The sequence below is a fragment of the Anopheles gambiae genome, chromosome 2, assembly GCF_943734735.2.
Source record: "Anopheles gambiae chromosome 2, idAnoGambNW_F1_1, whole genome shotgun sequence".
In the NCBI taxonomy this organism is placed as follows: domain Eukaryota; kingdom Metazoa; phylum Arthropoda; class Insecta; order Diptera; family Culicidae; genus Anopheles; species Anopheles gambiae.
This window is the reverse complement of record NC_064601.1, coordinates 42,692,530-42,712,691: the sequence shown is the minus strand read 5'-3', so window position 1 is coordinate 42,712,691 and position 20,162 is coordinate 42,692,530. Positions and strand designations below refer to the sequence as shown.

Below are 20,162 nucleotides of genomic sequence, written 5' to 3'. Positions count from 1 at the left end.
CAATGAGTGTACGGGAATGGAAACATGCTTTCCACAGAAAAAGGGACGCCACTTTTATATCAATATACTATTTATCGGCTTAAAATAACCTTATAGAGTGGGGAAAATCGGAACATAAAATAAATCAAATTGTTGAAAAATCGAAACAAAACAGTAAAAACGGAACGCCCTTGGAAGGAATTCATATTAAAACAAAAAAACAAATTAGCATGTTTCTAAAATAAACGTTTAATGTTTACGACCAAATCAAAACTAAACAAACACGCTAAAGCCCGTGTACGAATTAAAACCGGAAGGAATTAAATAAAGTTAGAGAAGATTAAACTTAGAGAAGAATCCGCTGGGTGGGATGTGTTACAAATGTAAGCCCAGAGTGTGTATGTGAGTGTGGTACATGTAGAGTAATGTATATGCGAAATACATCGACTTTAGTCCAGTAATAAATCTAATATAAAATCGAAGAGGGTAAGGAGCATACAAACTTTAAAACAAATACAATTTAAAACCCGCTAACTACTGCTCGTTCATTCAAAAAAGTATAAACATCTAGTATAAACTGATATTATCAATTTAAACTAAACAGACAAAAGGGGATACACAACTCCTTCCGCTAAACCGTAAACAGTAAAACTCTGTTGTAATTATTGTAAACCTTGCATAAACCGATAGCGATAAGCGAGCACCACAGCTAGTGAGGAATGGATCTGGGCCATCCGCCATAATAGCTTTTATCGTTCCGGCGATAGTAACGAAACGTCTCGGCGCGTGTAAACATATGGAGGGTAAAAGGAAACAAATCGATTCTAGAGAAAGGGAAACAGTAAGTGCGCAGAGCGTAGCAATGCATAGTGAAGAAACTAATTAATTCTGTTATATTCAAACTGATGATAACGATGATGATGTCTTGTACATAACCCTACGAACAATGCACAGAAACAAAGCGTAACAAAACAAGAGAAGGTAACCAAGATAGAAAGAAATGAAATAGAACGAGAGAAAGGTTAAGAAAAAACCAATACAACAAAAATAAACAACCAGATGAAATGAACAATTTGAAATAAAGACGATTGAAATATTTAAAACCTTATGCTGTTTTTTCTTGCGCTGGAACCGAATTAAATCAAAAGAAAATTGTACAACTGCAATTCTCAATGAAATAAAAAAAAACATACACCCAACTACATACCTTTATGTCGTCCTCCAGAACGCTGATACAAATGTCAATTACGGAACCGCCGATGATAAGCTTAAAAGAAGAGAATAAATAATTATTAAAATTCCGTTCATTAATTTAACCACATTCTTTGCTGTTTCTTGTCTATCTTACTGCAGCAACTATAGGTAAGTTCTTTCCAGTAATGTAACGTGCATCTAGAATGCAACAAGCAATATCATCATGAACGAACCCTCCATAGCTCTTGCTTTATTTTAATTTGTTTTGCTTTTTTTGTGGAATATGAGTCTTAAAACGCATAGCTTAACTAACCGGAGCGCCAACGCCGTTAGTCGTATCCACTTTAGCATTGTTGGTTTGCTTGGCCGGAGTTGAAGAACCATTTTCAATGCGTGCTAGCTCCACCGCAATCTCCGCAGCAACACGGGCATTATTTTTTATCAAAGCCATATCTGAAAGCAAGAAAACAAGAACAAACAATTTCGCATAAACCCACCTAATGGTACCGCATGGTATAATCTTACTAGACTCGAGACTTTTCCCACGCGTTAATTGCGAAACGGCGGAAAGTATGAACGGTGTTACTTCCTTGCCGTATATCCCTTTACGTTCCGCATCGCCGAGGGCTTGCGCGATCACAGCATTCATCTCGGTGGCATCCATCGCGTACCGTTCCGGTATCGGTACACCGATGACAATTCCCGACCGCAGCCCAAGCGCCCGGTTCATGTGCACCATCTTGGCAGCGTCAGTTGCGCTCGTTAGATTGTAGGCCGCCTTCGAACCACTGGAGCGTGTGTAGAAGGCAGGAAATTCACAGTCCTCGCTGCCGTAGGTGGCAACGCATACGCCTTGAGTTTCCTAGAATAGGATAATGGTGGATGGACGAATTAAAATCCAAGGAAAAGTATAACGCCGTATGAAAGAATGTTATTTCATTCCCCGCTAAAGCTGCACGAAGGAAAAGCATAGAATGATATGATTTTAATGAATCGGCACTCTAAATATCGCAACCATGCAGCCCATTGCTACGGGAGCTGGGTAGTGTAATAAATCTCGAATTATCAATTACTATAATAGTCTGCTCATCGAAACCGCTCTGAAGAAGATTTATAATTCTGCATCCCATCCCGGGCGGACCACATCCTACCAGCGCTTCACGAGTAAAATGACGTTAAATAGTCCCCGGGGATAGCTTTGGTGCTGAGTGCACGGCAGCAAACCGTAGCGATAAATCATTTGCACTGCACTGCTTAGCCTGAATCTTCCCGTAGACCACCGTATTATAACCGGAGGCCCAGCTACTCACCAGATATTCCAGCGTTCTCGGTATGTCCAGGATTGACTTAACGCCGCTCGATACGACCACCACCGGGCAGCGGCCCAGCTCGATCAGGTCCGCCGACACGTCCATCGTGCGCTCACCTTCGCGATGCACACCGCCGATGCCACCGGTCGCAAAGATCCGTATGCCGACGGCATCGGCAACGAGCAGTGTGCCCGCCACCGTCGTGCCACCGTTGCGCCCGGTCGCCATCACAAACGCCATATCCCGGCGGGACGTTTTCACCGCTGGTGTGCCACTATCGGCTCGAGCCAGCAACCGCAGCTGCTCCTCCGCCAGGCCCACCTTTATACGTCCGCCCACAATCGCTATCGTGGCGGGAACTGCACCCTGCGAATAGTGAACGATACATTTAGCAAAGCTGACGCTGCCACGTAACGGGCAATGGAACTAAGGCCAAGCATTATGTGGAAGGTTGTTAAAGTCGGTCAAAGTTAATCCTGAAGCTTGCAGTGGCTGCTGCTATGGTGTACTAAAATCTTAGCCAGCACACGTAACTCAGACATTTTGCGTTTTTTCCTTTTCTTCATTTTTTATACGCTGCAATTCACCTTCCTTCCGGTGGTGAACTAACCCGACCCGACGAAACCGGTGCATCCCGTGTAGCTGAAATTTGCTTTTAATTGAATCCTGCGGTTTGGAAGCAGCAAATGCACCGACTGCCCAAAATCCCTGTCCTTCCTGCTGTGCTTGACATTGAGGTCGGTTCTTAGTGCACGGGAACCTTTTCATCCACCAGCTGTGAATTCCCCGAGTGCGGCCACCGCTACAATACTGCCATCCCCCTCACACTCCGGTGCATTGCGGATAGTGGTGGTGGTGATGGGGTCGGTGCGGTTTGCGGTTTTGTTAGTAGTTAAAACTCAGTTAGTAACCGAAATTGCAGTCGAACGCCATCCTCCGTTTAAACAGGTCCCCATCGGGTTCCAAGCACCACAGACTACCTAAATTGTCCTCCGAACGAGAATGAGAACGAGCTGCCTGAAAGCAACGCTACTGATACCATCTTTTGCTGGCTTTAATGTTAAAAAAAACATAATACGCTAACAACAGTAGCGTACGCTTGCGGTTGAAAGGACGCTAGCCCACCAGGGAGATGTGCTAATTGCTGCAGTTCCAACGCAAGGCCACAGTTTATGTATTACCGCTCCGCTTGCCCACCCCTTTCTCCTCCACCTCTAAAGTGTTGTCACCCACCTGCTGTCTCACGATTTGCTCCACCTCTAGTGCCGTGTCGAGATTGTGCGGATACGGCATTCCGTGGGTAATGATGGTTGATTCTAATGCCACTACCGACTGTGGCGTGTGCCGGAGGGCATCACGTACTTCCGGTGCGATGTCGATCAGGGACGGACTGTTTTCGTTTGCACCATTTCCGGTCGTCCGAATTGGAAGAATGAGAGAGAGAGAGAGAGAGAGAGAGAGAGAGAGAGAGAGAGAGGGAGAGAGAAAGAAAAAGGGGACGGCGTTTAGTATATTTATTTGGTGGTGCTATTTTTACTTGTATTTTACCTAATACGGCCCTGGGTTGTACCGTGTTTGCTTGTACAGTACCCTCGGGATGAACGAAACAAAGCAGCTGCTGCTACGCGTAACATTTCGCCGGCTGATAATTAAGCTACAGAATTTGTAAACCAACGAAGTAAGTAAAGGTAGGATTATTCTAAAAGTAAGAATTACAAACTTGTATAATTTTTAAAAATAAATATTATAAAAAATGAAAAAAATACAACGTACTACAAATTTCCATCTATAAAAAACGGAGATATTAAAAATTTAAAAGAAAAATGTCACATTTCTTCGTGTAGTTGGAATAATTGTTAAAAAAAACAACAAATTTATACCATTTCTACTTTCTAACGATAAACACTCTGTCTACTTCAGTTCCATAACAGTCGGTACCTTTTTTCACCCGCAAATAAAAGCGCAACAGGTGTGGCAATATGAGCATGCGCCCTTCCTACCAATGGCACGGATTTCTTCGATCGTAACGATGGCAGCAGCTTCGCATGGAAACGGCCGTTCGTTGTTATTTGTTTTCCGATGGAAAAAAGCAACCCTCTACAAAATACACTCAGTTCGCAGGGTCGCAGTCGGTAGATCAGTTGGATTTTTTTAGAATTACGCATTTTATTTTTTTTAATTATATACTCGTTACAAGAAAAAATCCGTTCGGCTCAAACAATTCCAAAGTAAGGGCACCGTAATGGAGGGTTTGCCAAAGTTGCCGGGGAACGATTTTGCCAACCGTTTGCGCCAAAAGCATCACGTACCGCAGAGCTTCAAGTACGTCAATGGCTACCCGATTCCGGTCCGTCCGGAGTGTGGTCTCGGGGGCGAGCGGCTGAACGAAGATTCGATCCAGTTCTGTCCGGAGCCGAACGGCGGCGGCAACGATACGGTGCTGTACGATCCGATCCTGACGTACGGTCGGGTTCGCCATCTGCCGGTGAAACCGTACCGGCCCCACTTTGTGCTGTACGATCAGAAGACGCTCAAGTTCAATGCGTTCTTCCGCCAGGCAGTGCCGGAGTCGGCCACCGAAACATTCCGCATCCGGTACGTGCACATACTCTACTTTCTCGAGGACGACACGATGACCGTGCTGGAGCCGACGATCGAAAACTGTGGCTATCCCCAGGGCCGGCTGGTACGGCGGGGCCGCAAGCTGAAAAATGCCGACCGGGAAGAGTTTTACCACTGGAAGGATTTGAACATTGGCATCGACGTGGAGATGCATGGGTACGTGTTCCACATCACCGATTGCGATGCGTACACGAAGGAATTTCTGCTGAGCAACGGTATCGAGCTGAACGAGATCGAGCTGCTGCCACCGGATCCGGCCATGAACGAACGCTCCATCAGCCAGCGGCAAACGTTCCGGCATCACAAAATGTACCCCGTGCCGGACGATAAGTTGCGAAAGTATCTTGAATATCAGGGAAAGGTTTTGCAGTAAGTACTCGTGTGGGTCGTTACACGTGGGTTATCTTATCAGCAGTAGTACTGATGTACGATGGGATGTTCGCACTTCGAATGATTGCAATGTGTTTGCAAGATGTATTATCGGATTTTGTATTCCATCGTATCGTTATGATACGGTCGATGCATTTTTTTTTCTACAATCGAATGAATTTCTACGACAAAATTCTGAAATTCGCCAATCCAATGTTTGTCCTACTTGTTGCAATATTACCATATGTTCAATATTCACAATTAAATTAACCACTTCTTCACAGCTTCGATTGTGTATTGGATGAGCGGGACCGTGAAGGAGGCGAACTGATGACGTACAAGCTGTTCTACTACCTAGAAGATGATACTGTCTCCATCAAAGAGCTGAAGGAGAACCAAGAAGGGCGCGATTACTTCCCAATGTTGCTGCGCAAGCAAAAGCTCCCGAAAAATTGGAAAGAAAATCCAGGTATTGTACACAATGTATCGAGCAACATTTGACCCCATTTTGTCCTTACGCCTTTGTCGCTCCTGCTCCAACTCCACAGTTTCTCACCCTTCCATTTTCTTGGAGAAAAGTGATGCCGAAGTATCAGAGTACTATTCGCCGAAGGATTTAATCGTCGGCTCAACCATTTTCGTCTACGGCCGCAAATTTCTACTACTCGACTGTGACGGTTTCACGCGCTGCTACTACGAAACAGCTCTCAAGCTAACCCAGCCGGACCGGGTACGGCTGGACAGCTCGCCCAAGCGTGCGCCACGGCTGGAGGTGCCGAGCTATCTTGGGCTCGGTACGCCCGAGGATTCGCTAGCCTCCTACCACAGCCTCGTGCCGAAAAGTCCGAAGAAGGACGTCATCACGTACCTGGTGAATGTGAACAAATTCCTCCGGTACGGCTGTGTGCTGGATACTGCCCACCCGGAGGATAAGATACGCAGGTTCGTCCTCAGCCTGTCGCTTGCGGACGGGACGATTACCATCATGGAATCGTCCGTCGATAATTCAGGCATTCGGGGGGGACGGTTTCTGTCCCCTCGCAAAGTGTGGCTTCCCGGGTGCAATCCTGACGAGCCGGAGTACTACACGGCCAAGGACCTGCACATCGGCGCGACGGTGGTGGTATTTGCACATCGCTTTAAAATCGTCAGTGCCGACCTGTACGTGTATCGGTACATGCAGGCGTACCCGGAAATATTCTCCCCGATCGCTATCGACAGTGTGCGTAACTTTCTGCTGGCCGAAGGCCATCTCAAGGACGATCTGCGACGGGCGACCGAAGAGGAGTACCAGAAGCTGGAGCAAAGTGACGGCCCATCGGAGCAGGGCGAAGTGCAGAAACGGCTGGCCGGATTTCAGATCGGTGACTCGAACGGTGCTTCGCCTGCGCCGATCGCTTCACCGCGCGCTTCACCGGTACCGTACGGAGATGCGCAAGCAGCTCCCTTTGCCGAACCGCCGGAACATCCCTGCCCCCATCCGATCATTCCCGACGAAGAGCTGCGGAAAGCGTACCACACCAACGAACCGGACGAGCTTGCCATACAGGCGTACAACGTGCCGGAAGATCCGACATCCTCACGACAAGGCTCGCCCAAGAAGGGCTCAAAGTCGGTCCATTTTCAAGACGACTGTTGAGACGGAGAGACGATTACCTTTCGTCGTTTGAACTGGCCGTGCACGTGAAGGATTTTCAAAAGGATTCTAAACACACATACACAACACTGCACTACACACACATAAAAGACACACGCACGCACGTACACAAAAACACACTCGGAAACGCGCATACGCGGCTGCTCGTCAGCTGTTCACGTACACTTTTTGTTTACCTTCTGAGCCGGCATCGGGCACAGCCAATGTGGCCAGATTATTTTGGCGGATTTCGGTAGGAGCACAATATTTTATCTGTAGTTTTCGGTAGGTTAAAATTCGAAACTCAGAGGGGAGAGAGTGCTAATGCGTAAAATAAAAGTTCCATCTCACGAGAATATGCATCTGTAGCGACCAGAGCGCCATCTGGTGCGCACACCTAGAACTACCGGCAGAAAATGTTTAACGGGCTAGTTAGGCAGGGACTGCACACAAAGCTAGAGCAGGACAAACAGTGGTAGCATGCTGCACCGCAGCTATAAAAACGGTGGCTTGCTCCATACACGCTCTCTCTCGTCCTAAACGTTTCCACATCGACACGCGCATATCCGTCCGGCTTACCCAACACTTCTTCTCCGGCAACTCTCGAACGAACAACACTAATTTTCGCGTCTCTCCCGAACTCACCGTTCCGCGGCTTAAAAGAAAAAAATAAATCGAATTCTACCAAAAACGTAGTTCGCAAAGCGTGTTGCGTGTCTCTTTAAAAAATTAGGGACCACTTTTGTGGCGCCCCTAAAACTGGTGACCCCGACGTGATCCGCGGCGGGTTGCGAATCACGTCGGGGTCACCAGTTTTAGGGGCGCCACAAAAGTGGTCCCTAATTTTTTAAAGAGACACGCAACACGCTTTGCGAACTACGTTTTTGGTAGAATTCGATTTATTTTTTCTTTTAAGCCGCGGAACGGTGAGTTCGGGAGAGACGCAAAAATTAGTGTTGTTCGTTCGAGAGTTGCCGGAGAAGAAGTGTTGGGTAAGCCGGACGGATATGCGCGTGTCGATGTGGAAACGTTTAGGACGAGAGAGAGCGTGTATGGAGCAAGCCACCGTTTTTATAGCAGCGGTGCAGCATGCTATCACTGTTTGTCCTGCTCTAGCTTTATGCGCAGTCCCTGCCTAACTAGCCCGTTAAACATTTTCTGTCTGTAGTTCTAGGTGTGCGCACCAGATGGCGCTCTGGTCGCTACACATCCTTTCACTAGGAACATTGTACTAGGAATTCAAAGCCAAAGAAGGACTAAGATGCACATTTTCTTCTTAGTGGTGGCAAGTTCTTTATACCTTAGATATATATATCCCTACCCGCAAATTTCCGTTAAATGCCTTCTAATCGCCTTGTAATCGCCGGCGAATTGAAGGCGATCAGCAGTGCATTTAGCAGTAATTAAATGCCTTTGAAATATGTCATTGAAAAATTTCGCTTTTAATTTGAAATTTGAAATTGCAATTGTCAAAAGAAAACCTTACAAGCGTCTTCAGCACTGCGCTGTTGTAGTGTTCCCAGATATGTGCGTGAGATTCGATAGCACGATTTACGTGTTGGCTGGTATTATTGAATCCGTTCGTAGCGGCGGCGTACGTCCCGACACTCATTTTCCTAACGTACTAGATGGTTGCTACAGTTATTCATCGCGGCGTTGTAAGAGCGGGCTCAAGAAATGTGTTGCCATCCCTAGAATTTCATGTGAGCGCCGTACGTTCCCGCTACGAACGGATTCAATAATACCAGCCGTTATGTTCTCTTGCGTTAAGCTCTGAGCTATTTCACTTTATTAAATATGGTCTGCATTATTCGGTTGTTAAAGACCAACCCGTTGAAAGGTGTTAATATATCAAACTCATTTTGATAACTTTTATTAAATAAGGAGAAATGAGATACATATTTCTCCCATCCTAATAATGAAAGGTAAACATAGTGTAATTATTATGTGTTTTCATAAGGTATTGTTTTTATTTTGCTTCACAAAAATTTTGTTTGTATTAATCATAGCAAGAAAAAATTAATTTAAACAGAAATAAACGCAGAAAAAAGATCATAAAAATCTGGATTTGAACACACGCTTTCTCGGTTCGGAACCAAAAGCGTTGTCACTGCTCTATTTGGCAGTTACATCAGTGAGGGTGCAAAACCAGTATATAAACAAGCTAAGATGGTGGCAAGCTATCTGTTCTCGTTGAATCAAAAAGTTGAAAGATTTCGAAGAGAACCCGTTACAGCCGTGAAAGTTTCGGTTGAAATCTTTATTCCCCTTCTAAGGCGACTAACGCCTTAAATGCATTCTGAATGCCTTCTAAGCCGTTTAATGCTGGTAGGGGAGGATAGCGTTCCTTGAAACAGTATTCCAAGCACCACAGATTAAGCTTAAACGACTGAAAAATCAAATATTTGTGATTTTCGGTAGGATAAATGGAAAATCGGTAGTTTTAGCACCGACAAACCGACGTGACACTGGCGTTACAAAAGTGTCCCTCACGAAACTACTGTCATTTACCAGTGAGGCGATCACTTCTGTCAAAGTAAGCCCTGTTCACTGCTGCTACGATGTAAACAACTTTTCTAAATACAAATTGCGAAGGAAGTGTGAGGCCCGATTTTGTGAGAATTATTGGACAAAACACCCAGGAAAATCATTTTATAAGTTTCCAAATCAATTCAAAAGATATGAGAAGTACATAAAACAATACGCATTGGAATTTGCGAAGAAAAACAAAAAGGGCCCCAAGTGCCACAAATCCACTAAACGACCACTAAACGGCTTCTAAACGACTCAAGTTCTCTCCCTAAACGGAATATAGAAAGACTTCGTTTAGCAGACGGCAAACGACTCATGCATTCTAAAAATAGCAAAAAAGCTGGTGGCGCTATCTGTTGGTGGGATACCCCAACCAGTTGAGCTTCATCGCTTGGAGGAGAGATTTCTCATTTCCGCTGTACTGTTGTATGGTTTCGCATTGAAGTTATGCATCGCTAGAACTAGAACGGCGATACGATTGTTTAAATACTAAACTCCAACAGAAACCACCAGCACTGAAGCAAGTGAGATTTGAGTAATGGTCGTTAGTGTTGATACCCACGTATCTGACCACACGACCATTCATATGGGTTTTTGCTCAGAAAGTGAGAAGGCTATATAGGTCATGATTAGATGAAACTTGTCGAAACACATTGCAAGAAAAGGATAGCAATATAATGATGAGTTGTAATACGCCATCTATTGATGAAACCAATGAAGCTGTGGAACTTTCATTTTTTTTCTATGGATATTCAATTTTCCAGTCGTTTAAGCCTAATCTGTGGCGCTTGGGGCATTTAGCAGTTTCTTCTCTGTGTCAGTGTAGTAAGCGAATCATTATAGAGATGGCGCTAGTGTTTAACGTATTTTCATTTGAAATAAGGAGACAACTTTTGAAGCTCATTTTGTTCGAAGTGTCACGTCGGTTTGTCGGTGGTTTTAGGGCGGTCATCTGTGAATCGGTAGGCATATTAAAAATCGGTAGGAATATAGATAAATCGGTATTTCTGGTCACTCTGAGCACAGCCACTGTGTCGCCGAAATGTCATTCGAATCGCACAGGGTGACCATTTAGTGGCGGTTTTATTTGAATGGCAACAAACGTTTTGCACGATGTGGCCTGTAGTGTGTTTGGATGGTTTTGCTTTCTTGTCCAGAGAATTATGAAATAAAATTTTACAGCATTCGGTTGGATGCGTTTACTTCGTGAACAAAATCAGCACTTTATTCAATACAACAGTGGTCGCTTATTGCAACGGTTATGGCGCCGCTTGCCGTTGCCATAGCAATAGGAAAGCATGGTCACAACAAACCGGTGTCGAGAGTTTGACCTACAAAATTGTTATTATCAAAACACAAGCCATTCTTCGCAGCTTTCAGTCGGTATGGAGCACACTCAATTTACACTAAAATCCAATGCACCAGTTGGATTTGAATCCACACGCAGTGAAGATACGCCCCAAGTTCTTCCCAAACATGACATCGGGGTAGATCCTCGGCCATTTCCAACCTCCACCGATGGTACTACGGAACCGAAGGAACGGAAAGAAATTGCTGTAAGTATCGACCGTGCAAAATACGTGTAAATGAATTGCAATGCCGTGTCCGATTGCTTACACCTTCCCATTCTTCCATATCTCCTTCTGCAGACTCAAACGGTCAGTGCCCCGCGGAGCAAAAAGTTTGCAACCTACGATGACTCCAAGCTGGTCTCCTTCATCCGCAAGGTACAGCCCATCGTGGAGGAGGAGCTGTCCCACGGTATGACCCCGATGTTTGATTGCAATGATAATCTGTACGATGCTTCCGAGCGCTACCGGGTGTGTCGCCATCAGGAGCTGACCCTTCGCAGCCTAAATCCGGACCACGCGGTCGAGCGACCATTCTACGTCGGTGCTGCTGCATGGCTGTCCATACTGACGCGGGACGCTCCACTGTTGGTGGTCGCCGGCAGCCCAAACCACGCAGCATGGTGTGACCATGTCAGCTCGACCGTTACCGTGTTCTGCCCGAAGCGGGACCACTACGGTGCTTCCGTACAGTGGGTCGAGCTGAGCAGCAGTCCGGTGAAAGCGTGCATCGAGTCGCTCGAAACGAACCCCTTCAATCGGGACATGTTTGCGGGTGGGACCGTGTCCGGGGACGTGTACATCTGGCACTACGAGCTGAACCTGAAGGTGGAGCGGAACTCCTTCGCCGAGCTACACTCGGAAACGACCGACTGCGGTAAGGTGGTGGATATGGCATGGGCACGCTACAACGTGATGTCCAAATCGGACTACGCGCTGCTTACGGCCCACACGGACGGTACCGTGATACTGTGGCGCGTTGGAAAAACGATCGTGAAGGATAAAGTCTTCAAGCTCAGTGTGCCGTCCGCTAACGGGCGGGCACTCATTTTGACGCAGATACTGGCCACCTCCAACACCGAGTTCGTGGTGGGATGTGATGATGGATCGTTGCTGCTCTGCTCTACCACGCAGTTAATTCCGCTGGGTGGTACAGCTACTTCCGCCGAGCGCACTGTGGTCAATTCCTCGCCCGCTGTTTCGAGCACTTTGGCTGGCAAGGGAAACTTCTTCTCGCCAGGCACGATTGAGCTGAAGTGTCACTCGTTTAGCGTAACTAGTTTGCAGAAGATTGAAAATCGTCGCCAGGAGCTGCTCATTAGCTGCGATCTGACCGGCGAGGTGTTGTTCCATGATATCACCGATAGTATCGTAAGTGTTGAATGGGGTGCGGGGAATCGGGGAGCATTTCTGAGGGTGTAAGAATTGTTACCAAGCTTCTGTTTTCAGAACTCCACTCCAACACTCATCATAAAAATGCCACTCCCCTTCAAAACGCGCATTGTCTGCACGAGTGATACGGAGTACATCTTTTCTCCAACCGGAAACGGGCTGCTAGAGCTGTACCGTATCGGCAGTGGCAAGGTGGACACGGTGGAACCATCCGTACCGTTGAAAGGCTCCCCAAATCTTATCAAAATGTCCGCCAATGGGTAAGAGAGGCTTGTGTTACTTGGCATCATCTTACTGCAAGATAATAATTACTGTGATTATTCCAACAGAAAATGGCTGATCACCGGGACTTATGGTGGAACATTCATCATCTACTCGGTAGCGATGGAATTCTGAAGGTGCACCCCTTCAGTGATAAGAGGCGGTTTACTGCAACGCATTCCTTGTTCCCCTTGTCCTGAAGTACGTAATTTTTGAAATATGGCTTCGAAACGAAAAATATAAGCAAAACGGTCCATTAATAAATAACAATAAAAATGCTCAATTCAATATTTAGTCAAACATAGATTTGAAATATGCATTGCGCTATTAGTGTACGTCCTATTGTTTATTCTACAAATCATCTCATTTTCTCTCAACGTCTTTCGTACAATTCTTATCTTTCTAAATCATGCGTCAAGTGTAATAATATGTAGAAAAAAGTAAAGAAAGAGCTTATTAACAATAACAAATTGAGTCGTAGTACTATAAATAATTAAAAACATTGAGCTACGCTAGTGTACATCAATCAGTAACAGTTCTGCTTGGCGCTTTCATATAACAGCACTTTAGATAAAAAAAAAATAGTTACACCAATTAAACAATTTAAACTACTGCATCAATTTTAAAAACATGTCAAGAAAGGCACATCCGCTCCTGCACTCGGCACAACATTCGAGTTCCTATGCGCTCTCCCCCCTCGACGTGGACGGTTGCCTTTCCAGCCGAACGGCTGGTACAGTGAGCCGCCCTTGTTGCGGTGACGGTTCCTGCCTGTCCGATGAGTTGCCGGACGACGAGCTCCAGTGTACGGACGATAGTCGCGATTCGCCCGAAAACAGCCCCGTCTCGGTACGGTTCGTAGCCAGCGGGTCCGTGTTACCGGCATCGCCTCCCATCCGGAGGCTACTTCCACTAGCGGTCGATTTGCTGGCAACCGGGGTGGACGTGCGCTGTATGCTTTTGCCCTCCGTAGGCGTATGCATCAGCAGCTCCTCCCGGATCGGGCTCGAGCGGGAATTGCTTTCGTTCAGCCGGCTCAGATTCAGCAGCGACCGTAACAGCGTACTGTGCGAACCACCCTGAGAGCTGGACGATACGGACGAGAGCGACTGTAGCTCGGACTGGGAGCGCACCATCAGCTCGCGCATTACAAATTCCGCCAGATTGAGTGGTTTGCCCAGGGCAGCGCCGTCGGCATCGTTCGCGACGGTATCATCATTGGGGCCGATGATCACCTTCTTCCCATCGGATAGCGAGGATAGTGGCGATGAGTCGCTCGACTGTTGGTCCTGCTGGGTGCGCTTCAGCATCGACGAGCCCCACCGTAGGCCGGCCACGTTCTCTAGATCTCGTTGGAACGAGTCGGACAACTGCTGCAGCGGGAACGAACTTGTTTCCTTTTGCGGAACACTGCGCGACTGTCCTGTTTTGGGACGCGGCCCGGGAAGTTCTTTATCTGCAGGTTGTTGCTGCTGCTGTCGTTGCTCCATCGCTTTAGCTGGTTCTTGCGCTTCCGACAGCGGTGTCGATCGATTCGAGTTGTCGAGCGAATTGTTAAACGGTTTTACGATGATGTTCCACTTCCTCAACTCGGCCACCACATCGGGCAGCGATGTGTCGGAAGCAGATTTGTGTGTGCTCTCCCCTGATGCCGGCTGTAGCGTCGCTTCCCCATCCTCCGTTAGGTCAAAGGCCGGTGCAGTGCCGGGGAACTTCCTGTACGCTAGCCGATCGTTTACCCGGTCCTCCGTCGTGTCAAGCCGCAGCTCGGACCGCTCGTTAGTGTCGGTCGTTTGCTCCAGCTCCACGCGTACGAACGATGCCGTGCCCGTGCCGGATGTTGCGCTCCGCACGTACTCCTCGTAGTTCGGGAACCGATCGTACCCAATGTCCGGGGCCGTGGCCGCCTCGTTAAACAGCAGCCGATTGCGCGCTTCTATCAGCACCTGTTCGGCAGCGTCTGGATGCTCGGCGGCCGTCGTAGCCGATAACGTTGAAAGATCGTTTACCCGTGACGTCGTGGCGACTGCCGGCGTGTCGACTTCCGGGATCGTGGACAGTTCATGCATCGGCAGTTCATCCGGTAGCTGGGGGCTGAATCGTGCTATCGCAACGGGCGGCGTGTTACGACGCAGCGCCCCAACACCGACTGACAACTGTCCCCCCTTCGGTGGTGGTGCACTCATCTCCACTACCGTCGGTTTTGGAATGTCTTTCAGGAATGGTTCGAACGGAAGCGGCTCCTTGCCCTGGCTGCCCTCTTCGGAAGGACTTTCCCGTATGTCCGAGGCTGTTAGGGGGCGCGACATCGCAATACCACTATCCTTGCTGAGCCCAATCTGCTTGGAGGAGATTATGTTATCAATCTCCTCGCTGACCGGATCATCCGTTCCGCCGAGCGGTGCCGCGCTGGAACCAGCCGGAGCACCGGGTGGTGACAATGCAACGGCCGGGGGTGTACTCTTTTCCGTCTGCAATGGTAACGACGGTTGCCCAGCAGCACTAGCACCGATCGCGGCCGGTAAATCCATGTACTTGGTCGATTCCTGCTGCTCCAGGGACGACAAACTGTCCTCGATCAGGCGCCGCTTCTCCTCCCGCACCTGGTTGATCATTTGCGATAGCTCGGTGATGCGTTGGCTGCAACGTTCCGTCAGCTGGGAGTATCGTTCGAGAATTTCCTGCTCCTCCCGGTCGCTCAGATTGATCACCTCCACGTGGCCCTGGGGCGTAATGATTTTTGCCACCTTGGCTGGTGGAGTGTCCCGTTTGGGCGATTTCAGAATGGATTTCAAAGAGCCTTCCTTTACCGTTGGTGCTGAAGATGGTGGTAGCGCTGCCGGTGGTGCCATTGCTGCTGGTGGTGCAGGTGCGACGGCCGTTTGGGAAGCGGATTGCAACGTCTCCCTGTTTGCCGCATTTACTGTATCGGAAATGGAAATGTGCTGACTAGCTTCTGGCTGCTTTCTACTCGCCTTTGCCTTCGACAACGGTACCTCGCTGACCTTCTTTTGCTGCTTGTGCATCCGCCGCTCTCGGCGTCGCAGCGTCTCCATCCAGATCCCTTCCACCCGACTGATATCGGCCTCTGCCGAAGACTGCTGGTCATTAATCATACAATCACCATCCACCACCGTCCCTCTACTACTGCCCAGCGTGGACTGATCCGATCGGCGCAGCGTTTCATCGATCTCCTGCAGGAAGTTGTAGTTTTCATCGATAAATTTCTTCAACCGATGCATCCGCTCAACTTCCTGCTCGTTCGGGGCGATAGGCGAAGCGGGATGGGTGGCCACCTGCTTTCCACCACCAACATTGCTGGTTACGTTCACGACCGACTCGTTTGGCGTGGAAACGCTCGTCGTGCTAACTCCTAGCTGGTCGATCGATTGCCGCGACATACCGAGCAAGCGGACAATGTACTTCATAAGGTGTGGATTTAGATTCGCTTCTCCGACCGCTGGCTGCGCTGCTTTCGCCCCACTTGGCAGGTTTTGCCTGCGTTGATCGTCGCCCTTCTGCAGCTGATACTTTGGTCCGGCCGTACCGCTCGAGGCAACTGGCACGTTTGCTTTGACCGGTTCGCTCTCACCCGGCGGCCCGTGCTTCTGCAAGATCTTCAAACTACCGATCTTGGGTGGCAGTGGCCTGTACACTGTAGACGTCGTCGAGGAACTGCCCGGCGACAGGTCGACCACTTGCGTCGATGGTCCACCCCTGTTGGCTACCTTTTGCAGCAACGAGTCTTTTCGTGTTGGCAAGGGCTTCATAATCGGTTGACTCGCTTCCGGTGCTGCTGCGGGTTGATGCACTTTCTCCACTTCCTTAGCTTCCCGTGTTACCTTTGCCGGTGATGTTTTCTGTTGCACAGTTGCAGCCTTTTTCTTCCGCTTCGTTGCTGTCGCTTTCTCGTTCACCGTGATGATGATCTTGACCGGTGCATCACCCGCTCTCCGCTCCTGGACCGATTCACACGAGTCCTTGCTCACCTCGCTGCTGATGCTGCTGCTCGCGATAGACGACGGTTCAACGACCTCCACATCGATCGCTCCCTTTTCACCCTTCGTTTCTACGTGCACCGTCTTCGGCTGCTTCGCCTTCGGCTTGTTGTTCTTTGCCTCCTTCTTACACGTTTGCTCCCCTTTCTGCTTCTGCCTGTTCCGCTGCAGCAGGGCCATTTTCTCTTCCAGCTGGCGGCCCAGCTCCTCCACTTCGCGCTCCCGCTTATGCAGCAACTGCTGCTGTTCGAGCAATTCCTCCTGCCGCCGTTTCATGCGCTCCAGCCGATCAATTTCCTGCTTTGTGGCCGGTTCCGAATCGGCTGCGCCATCCTTCGCCAATTTCATCGCTTCGTTCGCCTTTTCGCGTGCAATATCCTCCGTCAGCAATCGGCGCTGCTCGTTGATTTGCTCCAGCAGCTCCTTTAGCTTCGCTATTTTGTCCACCCCACTGCCGCCGACAGCTTCCGAGGGCAGCGGTATGCCGGGGCGGTCGAACGTGTCCAGCACGATCGAGGCACAGCTGTCGGTGGAAATGTCCTTCCGTTCTGGGCGGTTCGTCCCGCTGCTGCCGTACCTCGTTTCTGCCACGTTCACCACGGACGGCCGCACGGTTGGCCGGCGGGCAGCGTCGTCCGGCTGGCTCTGCACGATCGGGCACGTTACGAGGGCACGCTGCTGCAGCAACTGCTCAATCGCTTCGTTCGCTTTGCGCTGGCGCGATTCGGCCCTTTGCTTGAGCGTCGCTTCCGACGGTATGTTGCTTTTAGTGGGCTGAAATAAAGATGGAAATTTTAGTAAATTCGACCCGGAAACTTCCATCCGTGCACACGCCAACACTCACAACTGCTTGGCTTTTGAGCCGGTTTTCCGTGCGCGTTAGATTGTCCAACTCTTTGGACAGCTTCTCGTAATCCTTGCGCGTTTGCTGCTTTTCCAGGGCCGGTTTGGTACGATCCACCGTCGGTTTGCTGGAAAGGGTAACGCACATTTGTAGTCGCACTCCGTAGACAGTTCGAACAATCCGCTCACTTTACTCACCTTCGCGCTTTGGCAAGCTCTTGCTGCAGCAGTTCGTAACGATTCGCTTCCTCCATCCCGGTCGGATCGTCCTGCCGGCGTTCCTCGCGCTGCACGTAACCCACCGGCTGATCGTACTCCCGGCGGTACATTGTATTACAATCGTAGTATTGCACCTTCGCACACGCAGCGTTCGATGAGGCGGTGGTGGTGCTGCTGCTACTCCCCGACATTGCCGGTAGCACCGCTTTGCCACGCTTGCTTCCAACGGTAGTGGCTAATTGCTGCACTCCCTTTGCCGCGGTCACCGTCTTCCGGGGAGGCATTTTTCGCGGCGATTCGCACGGTCCACCGGCATCGTTATCATGGGTGAGCACTGTGCTTGTGGGAAAGGAAAGAGTATTATCGCTCAGATCGTCAAACTGGACCGTTTTCTGAGTGCCGTAGCCGGATGCACCACCGTCGACCGGCTGTCGTGTAACGTCCAGCGCTGGCGTGTGCTGGCGCTGCCGTCTTTGCTGGATCAGCTCCGTTATCTGTGTGAACGGTTGCAGCAGTCGTCGGGTGGGTTGTTCCTGGTGCGATCGTAAGTCACTCGGTGAGGTAAACGCGGTGGCACTGTACTCGTGCCCCGCTCGCGGGATGTTCTCTTTGTCGAGTTGCCGTGTGCCCGTACCTGTGCCTGCAAAGAAAGCGGACTCGTCCTCTGATTCGGACAGGCTCGTTGGTGGCGGCGGTTTCCCCTGCATCGTGGAAGGGTTCCTTCGTGCCCGAAACTGTTCGTACGGGCTGGGCGTTGGTTCGCTGGATGTATCACAGTCCTCTGGCAGGGGGGCATGTTTCGGTTGCATCACTTCCGGTGCACCGACCGGTATCGATGCCTGCACGGCAATGGATTTCGTCGGCACGTAATGCTTTTTTCGCTGTTTTGCCGTTTTCTCCGCCTCCTTGCGCTCCCGCTCCCGGGCAGCGTTCGCTTCGGCCACTTTGCCCCGCTGCAGTGCAACCGCCTGCTGGGTAGCCCGCTTCTCCTCGAACCACACCGCACACTCTTCCGCGGCTTCGGCTGCCCGGTGTGCCTCGCCAACCTCACAGACGCTGCGCGCGTACTCATCCTGCAGGTGGCGTATTTGCTGCCGCTTCCACGCATTTACCTCGTCCCGCTTCGTTTGCTCAATTTTGGCCAGCTCTTTCTCCTTTGCCAGCTGATAGTTTTGGCGCACTTTTGCGGCCAGCTGTTTGGATTGCTCGCGAACCTGCACAAGGCACAGCGACGAACAGCAGTGATCAGGGAAGAAAGAAAAAACTCCACGTTAATTCGTGATAAATGTGAGAAATACTACCACCCGACCTAAACGCCAGACAAGTGACCACAACAATTCACACCAGACCAGCGCACGCAGCAATTACGTCACCAGCCAAATAGTGCCCAAACATTAAAAACGAGGTCAACGATTGCGCCACTTTGCCTGCACCAAATGGAAACGGCGTCCCCTCTCCCTTCGACACCGTCGCCGCCCCACGTACCTGCACTAGCCGACGGATGCGCAGCTTCTCGTTCGCGATCTTACGCACGGATTCGAGATCGGCCAGCGGGTTGGCCCCTGCCGACGACAGCGGATCCACATCGTGCACGGTTACGCCAACGGACATGACGCTTTCGCGAATGCATTCACGCACGCACGCAGCTGTTCCCGTCTAATTGCGCGTCCTGCGATCGGTCGAATGCGATAAGCATGTGGCAACGGTCAAACGCGATGCTTCACCGTTCTTCACCGGGAAAACACACCACACATTCTACCGGGGGTTGCTTTGCGTGTCGTTATTTGCGTTGATTCGTGGTAGCAGCGGCTCTCGATTGATGTTTACGCGTTCCTTGTGTCCATATTTTGGGTTTTTTCTGTCTCCGCTTTCGTACCGCAGTTTGGAACGCAACGGCACGCTGTTTGAAGGTACACACGCCTGACGTTGACCACACTATGCACCTCGTTCGTTCGCTGGTAAACACTTCTCACAACTCACTTTCTTTTGCTCGGATGTTGTTTTGATAGCTGCTCTGAAAAATCCTTTTTTGTGTGAATTTTTAAGCGTTTACTGAGAGTTCAATAAGAAAATATGTTTTAAAATAAATGGAAATAATATTTTGTCTCGCACAGCTACGGAATGTTTCAGTTTGTTGGCTATGAAACTTTTGGCGTCCTGCTCGTGTTTGGCAGCTTGCCATAGTTTCTGTGTTTGCCGCTAGAGGCGCTATGTTCCATTCAGACCAACTGACATTTGCGAGATTAATGTGTGTTTACACGTTTGTAACGACGATGTTTTTCAACTTTTTCAAAATTCAAAATTTGATTTTTTACCTAAATTGGGATGATTGCTTTTTTGGAAAATAATGGATAATGTCCAAAGTTGTTAACATGTTTGAAGTTATACTATGTGTCTCCTTCAACTATTTCTATACACATTCGATTGGTGTAGTGAAAGACGAATCCGTTTAAGAAGA

General features: G+C 49.2%; 4 protein-coding genes across 4 annotated transcripts in view; 2 read left to right on the top strand and 2 right to left on the bottom strand.

Annotated features, from left to right (window-relative positions):
• Positions 1-7,446, bottom strand: part of LOC1271543 (uncharacterized) — a 178,745-nt gene extending 171,299 nt beyond the window's left edge. Inside the window, exons 1-7 of the mRNA XM_061640981.1 lie at positions 7,131-7,446; positions 4,032-4,137; positions 3,717-3,873; positions 2,484-2,849; positions 1,699-2,035; positions 1,487-1,626; positions 1,187-1,246 (exon numbers count right to left, since the gene is read on the bottom strand). Coding sequence (XP_061496965.1) covers positions 1,187-1,246; positions 1,487-1,626; positions 1,699-2,035; positions 2,484-2,849; positions 3,717-3,873; positions 4,032-4,117 — 1,146 coding nt within the window. The 5' untranslated portion in view covers positions 4,118-4,137; positions 7,131-7,446. The remainder of the gene's footprint in view (positions 1-1,186; positions 1,247-1,486; positions 1,627-1,698; positions 2,036-2,483; positions 2,850-3,716; positions 3,874-4,031; positions 4,138-7,130) is intronic.
• LOC1271542 (EF-hand domain-containing protein 1) lies at positions 4,471-7,466 on the top strand. Its single transcript, XM_310360.8, has 3 exons — positions 4,471-5,474; positions 5,759-5,943; positions 6,023-7,466. Exons 1-3 carry the CDS (start codon positions 4,726-4,728, stop codon positions 7,111-7,113), a joined length of 2,025 nt encoding a protein of 674 aa, XP_310360.8. The 5' UTR covers positions 4,471-4,725; the 3' UTR covers positions 7,114-7,466.
• A 3,307-nt stretch (positions 7,467-10,773) lies between these two features.
• On the top strand, positions 10,774-12,917 carry LOC1271541 (uncharacterized). The gene is made up of 4 exons (XM_310359.8): positions 10,774-11,198; positions 11,292-12,362; positions 12,441-12,643; positions 12,713-12,917. Exons 1-4 carry the CDS (start codon positions 10,941-10,943, stop codon positions 12,777-12,779), a joined length of 1,599 nt encoding a protein of 532 aa, XP_310359.8. The 5' UTR covers positions 10,774-10,940; the 3' UTR covers positions 12,780-12,917.
• Positions 12,918-12,957: 40 nt separating this feature from the next.
• LOC3290908 (uncharacterized) lies at positions 12,958-19,886 on the bottom strand. Its single transcript, XM_559587.7, has 4 exons — positions 19,190-19,886; positions 17,684-18,918; positions 17,487-17,613; positions 12,958-17,416 (listed from the first exon to the last, which is right to left on the bottom strand). Exons 1-4 carry the CDS (start codon positions 19,313-19,315, stop codon positions 13,325-13,327), a joined length of 5,580 nt encoding a protein of 1,859 aa, XP_559587.7. The 5' UTR covers positions 19,316-19,886; the 3' UTR covers positions 12,958-13,324.
• Between the last annotated feature and the right edge of the window lie 276 nt (positions 19,887-20,162).

Excerpts from the sequence above, each read along its gene's own strand:
- LOC1271542 (XM_310360.8), top strand. The coding sequence starts at position 4,726 with ATGGAGGGTTTGCCAAAGTTGCCGGGGAACGATTTTGCCAACCGTTTG. Across the intron at positions 5,475-5,758 it reads TATCAGGGAAAGGTTTTGCA|CTTCGATTGTGTATTGGATG; the intron begins GTAAGTACTCGT and ends ACTTCTTCACAG. Across the intron at positions 5,944-6,022 it reads AAATTGGAAAGAAAATCCAG|TTTCTCACCCTTCCATTTTC; the intron begins GTATTGTACACA and ends CCAACTCCACAG.
- LOC1271541 (XM_310359.8), top strand. The coding sequence starts at position 10,941 with ATGGTCACAACAAACCGGTGTCGAGAGTTTGACCTACAAAATTGTTAT. Across the intron at positions 11,199-11,291 it reads AGGAACGGAAAGAAATTGCT|ACTCAAACGGTCAGTGCCCC; the intron begins GTAAGTATCGAC and ends CTCCTTCTGCAG. Across the intron at positions 12,363-12,440 it reads ATGATATCACCGATAGTATC|AACTCCACTCCAACACTCAT; the intron begins GTAAGTGTTGAA and ends TTCTGTTTTCAG.
- LOC3290908 (XM_559587.7), bottom strand. The coding sequence starts at position 19,315 with ATGTCCGTTGGCGTAACCGTGCACGATGTGGATCCGCTGTCGTCGGCA. Across the intron at positions 18,919-19,189 it reads GCATCCGTCGGCTAGTGCAG|GTTCGCGAGCAATCCAAACA; the intron begins GTACGTGGGGCG and ends TGCCTTGTGCAG. Across the intron at positions 17,614-17,683 it reads GAGCTTGCCAAAGCGCGAAG|CAAACCGACGGTGGATCGTA; the intron begins GTGAGTAAAGTG and ends TACCCTTTCCAG.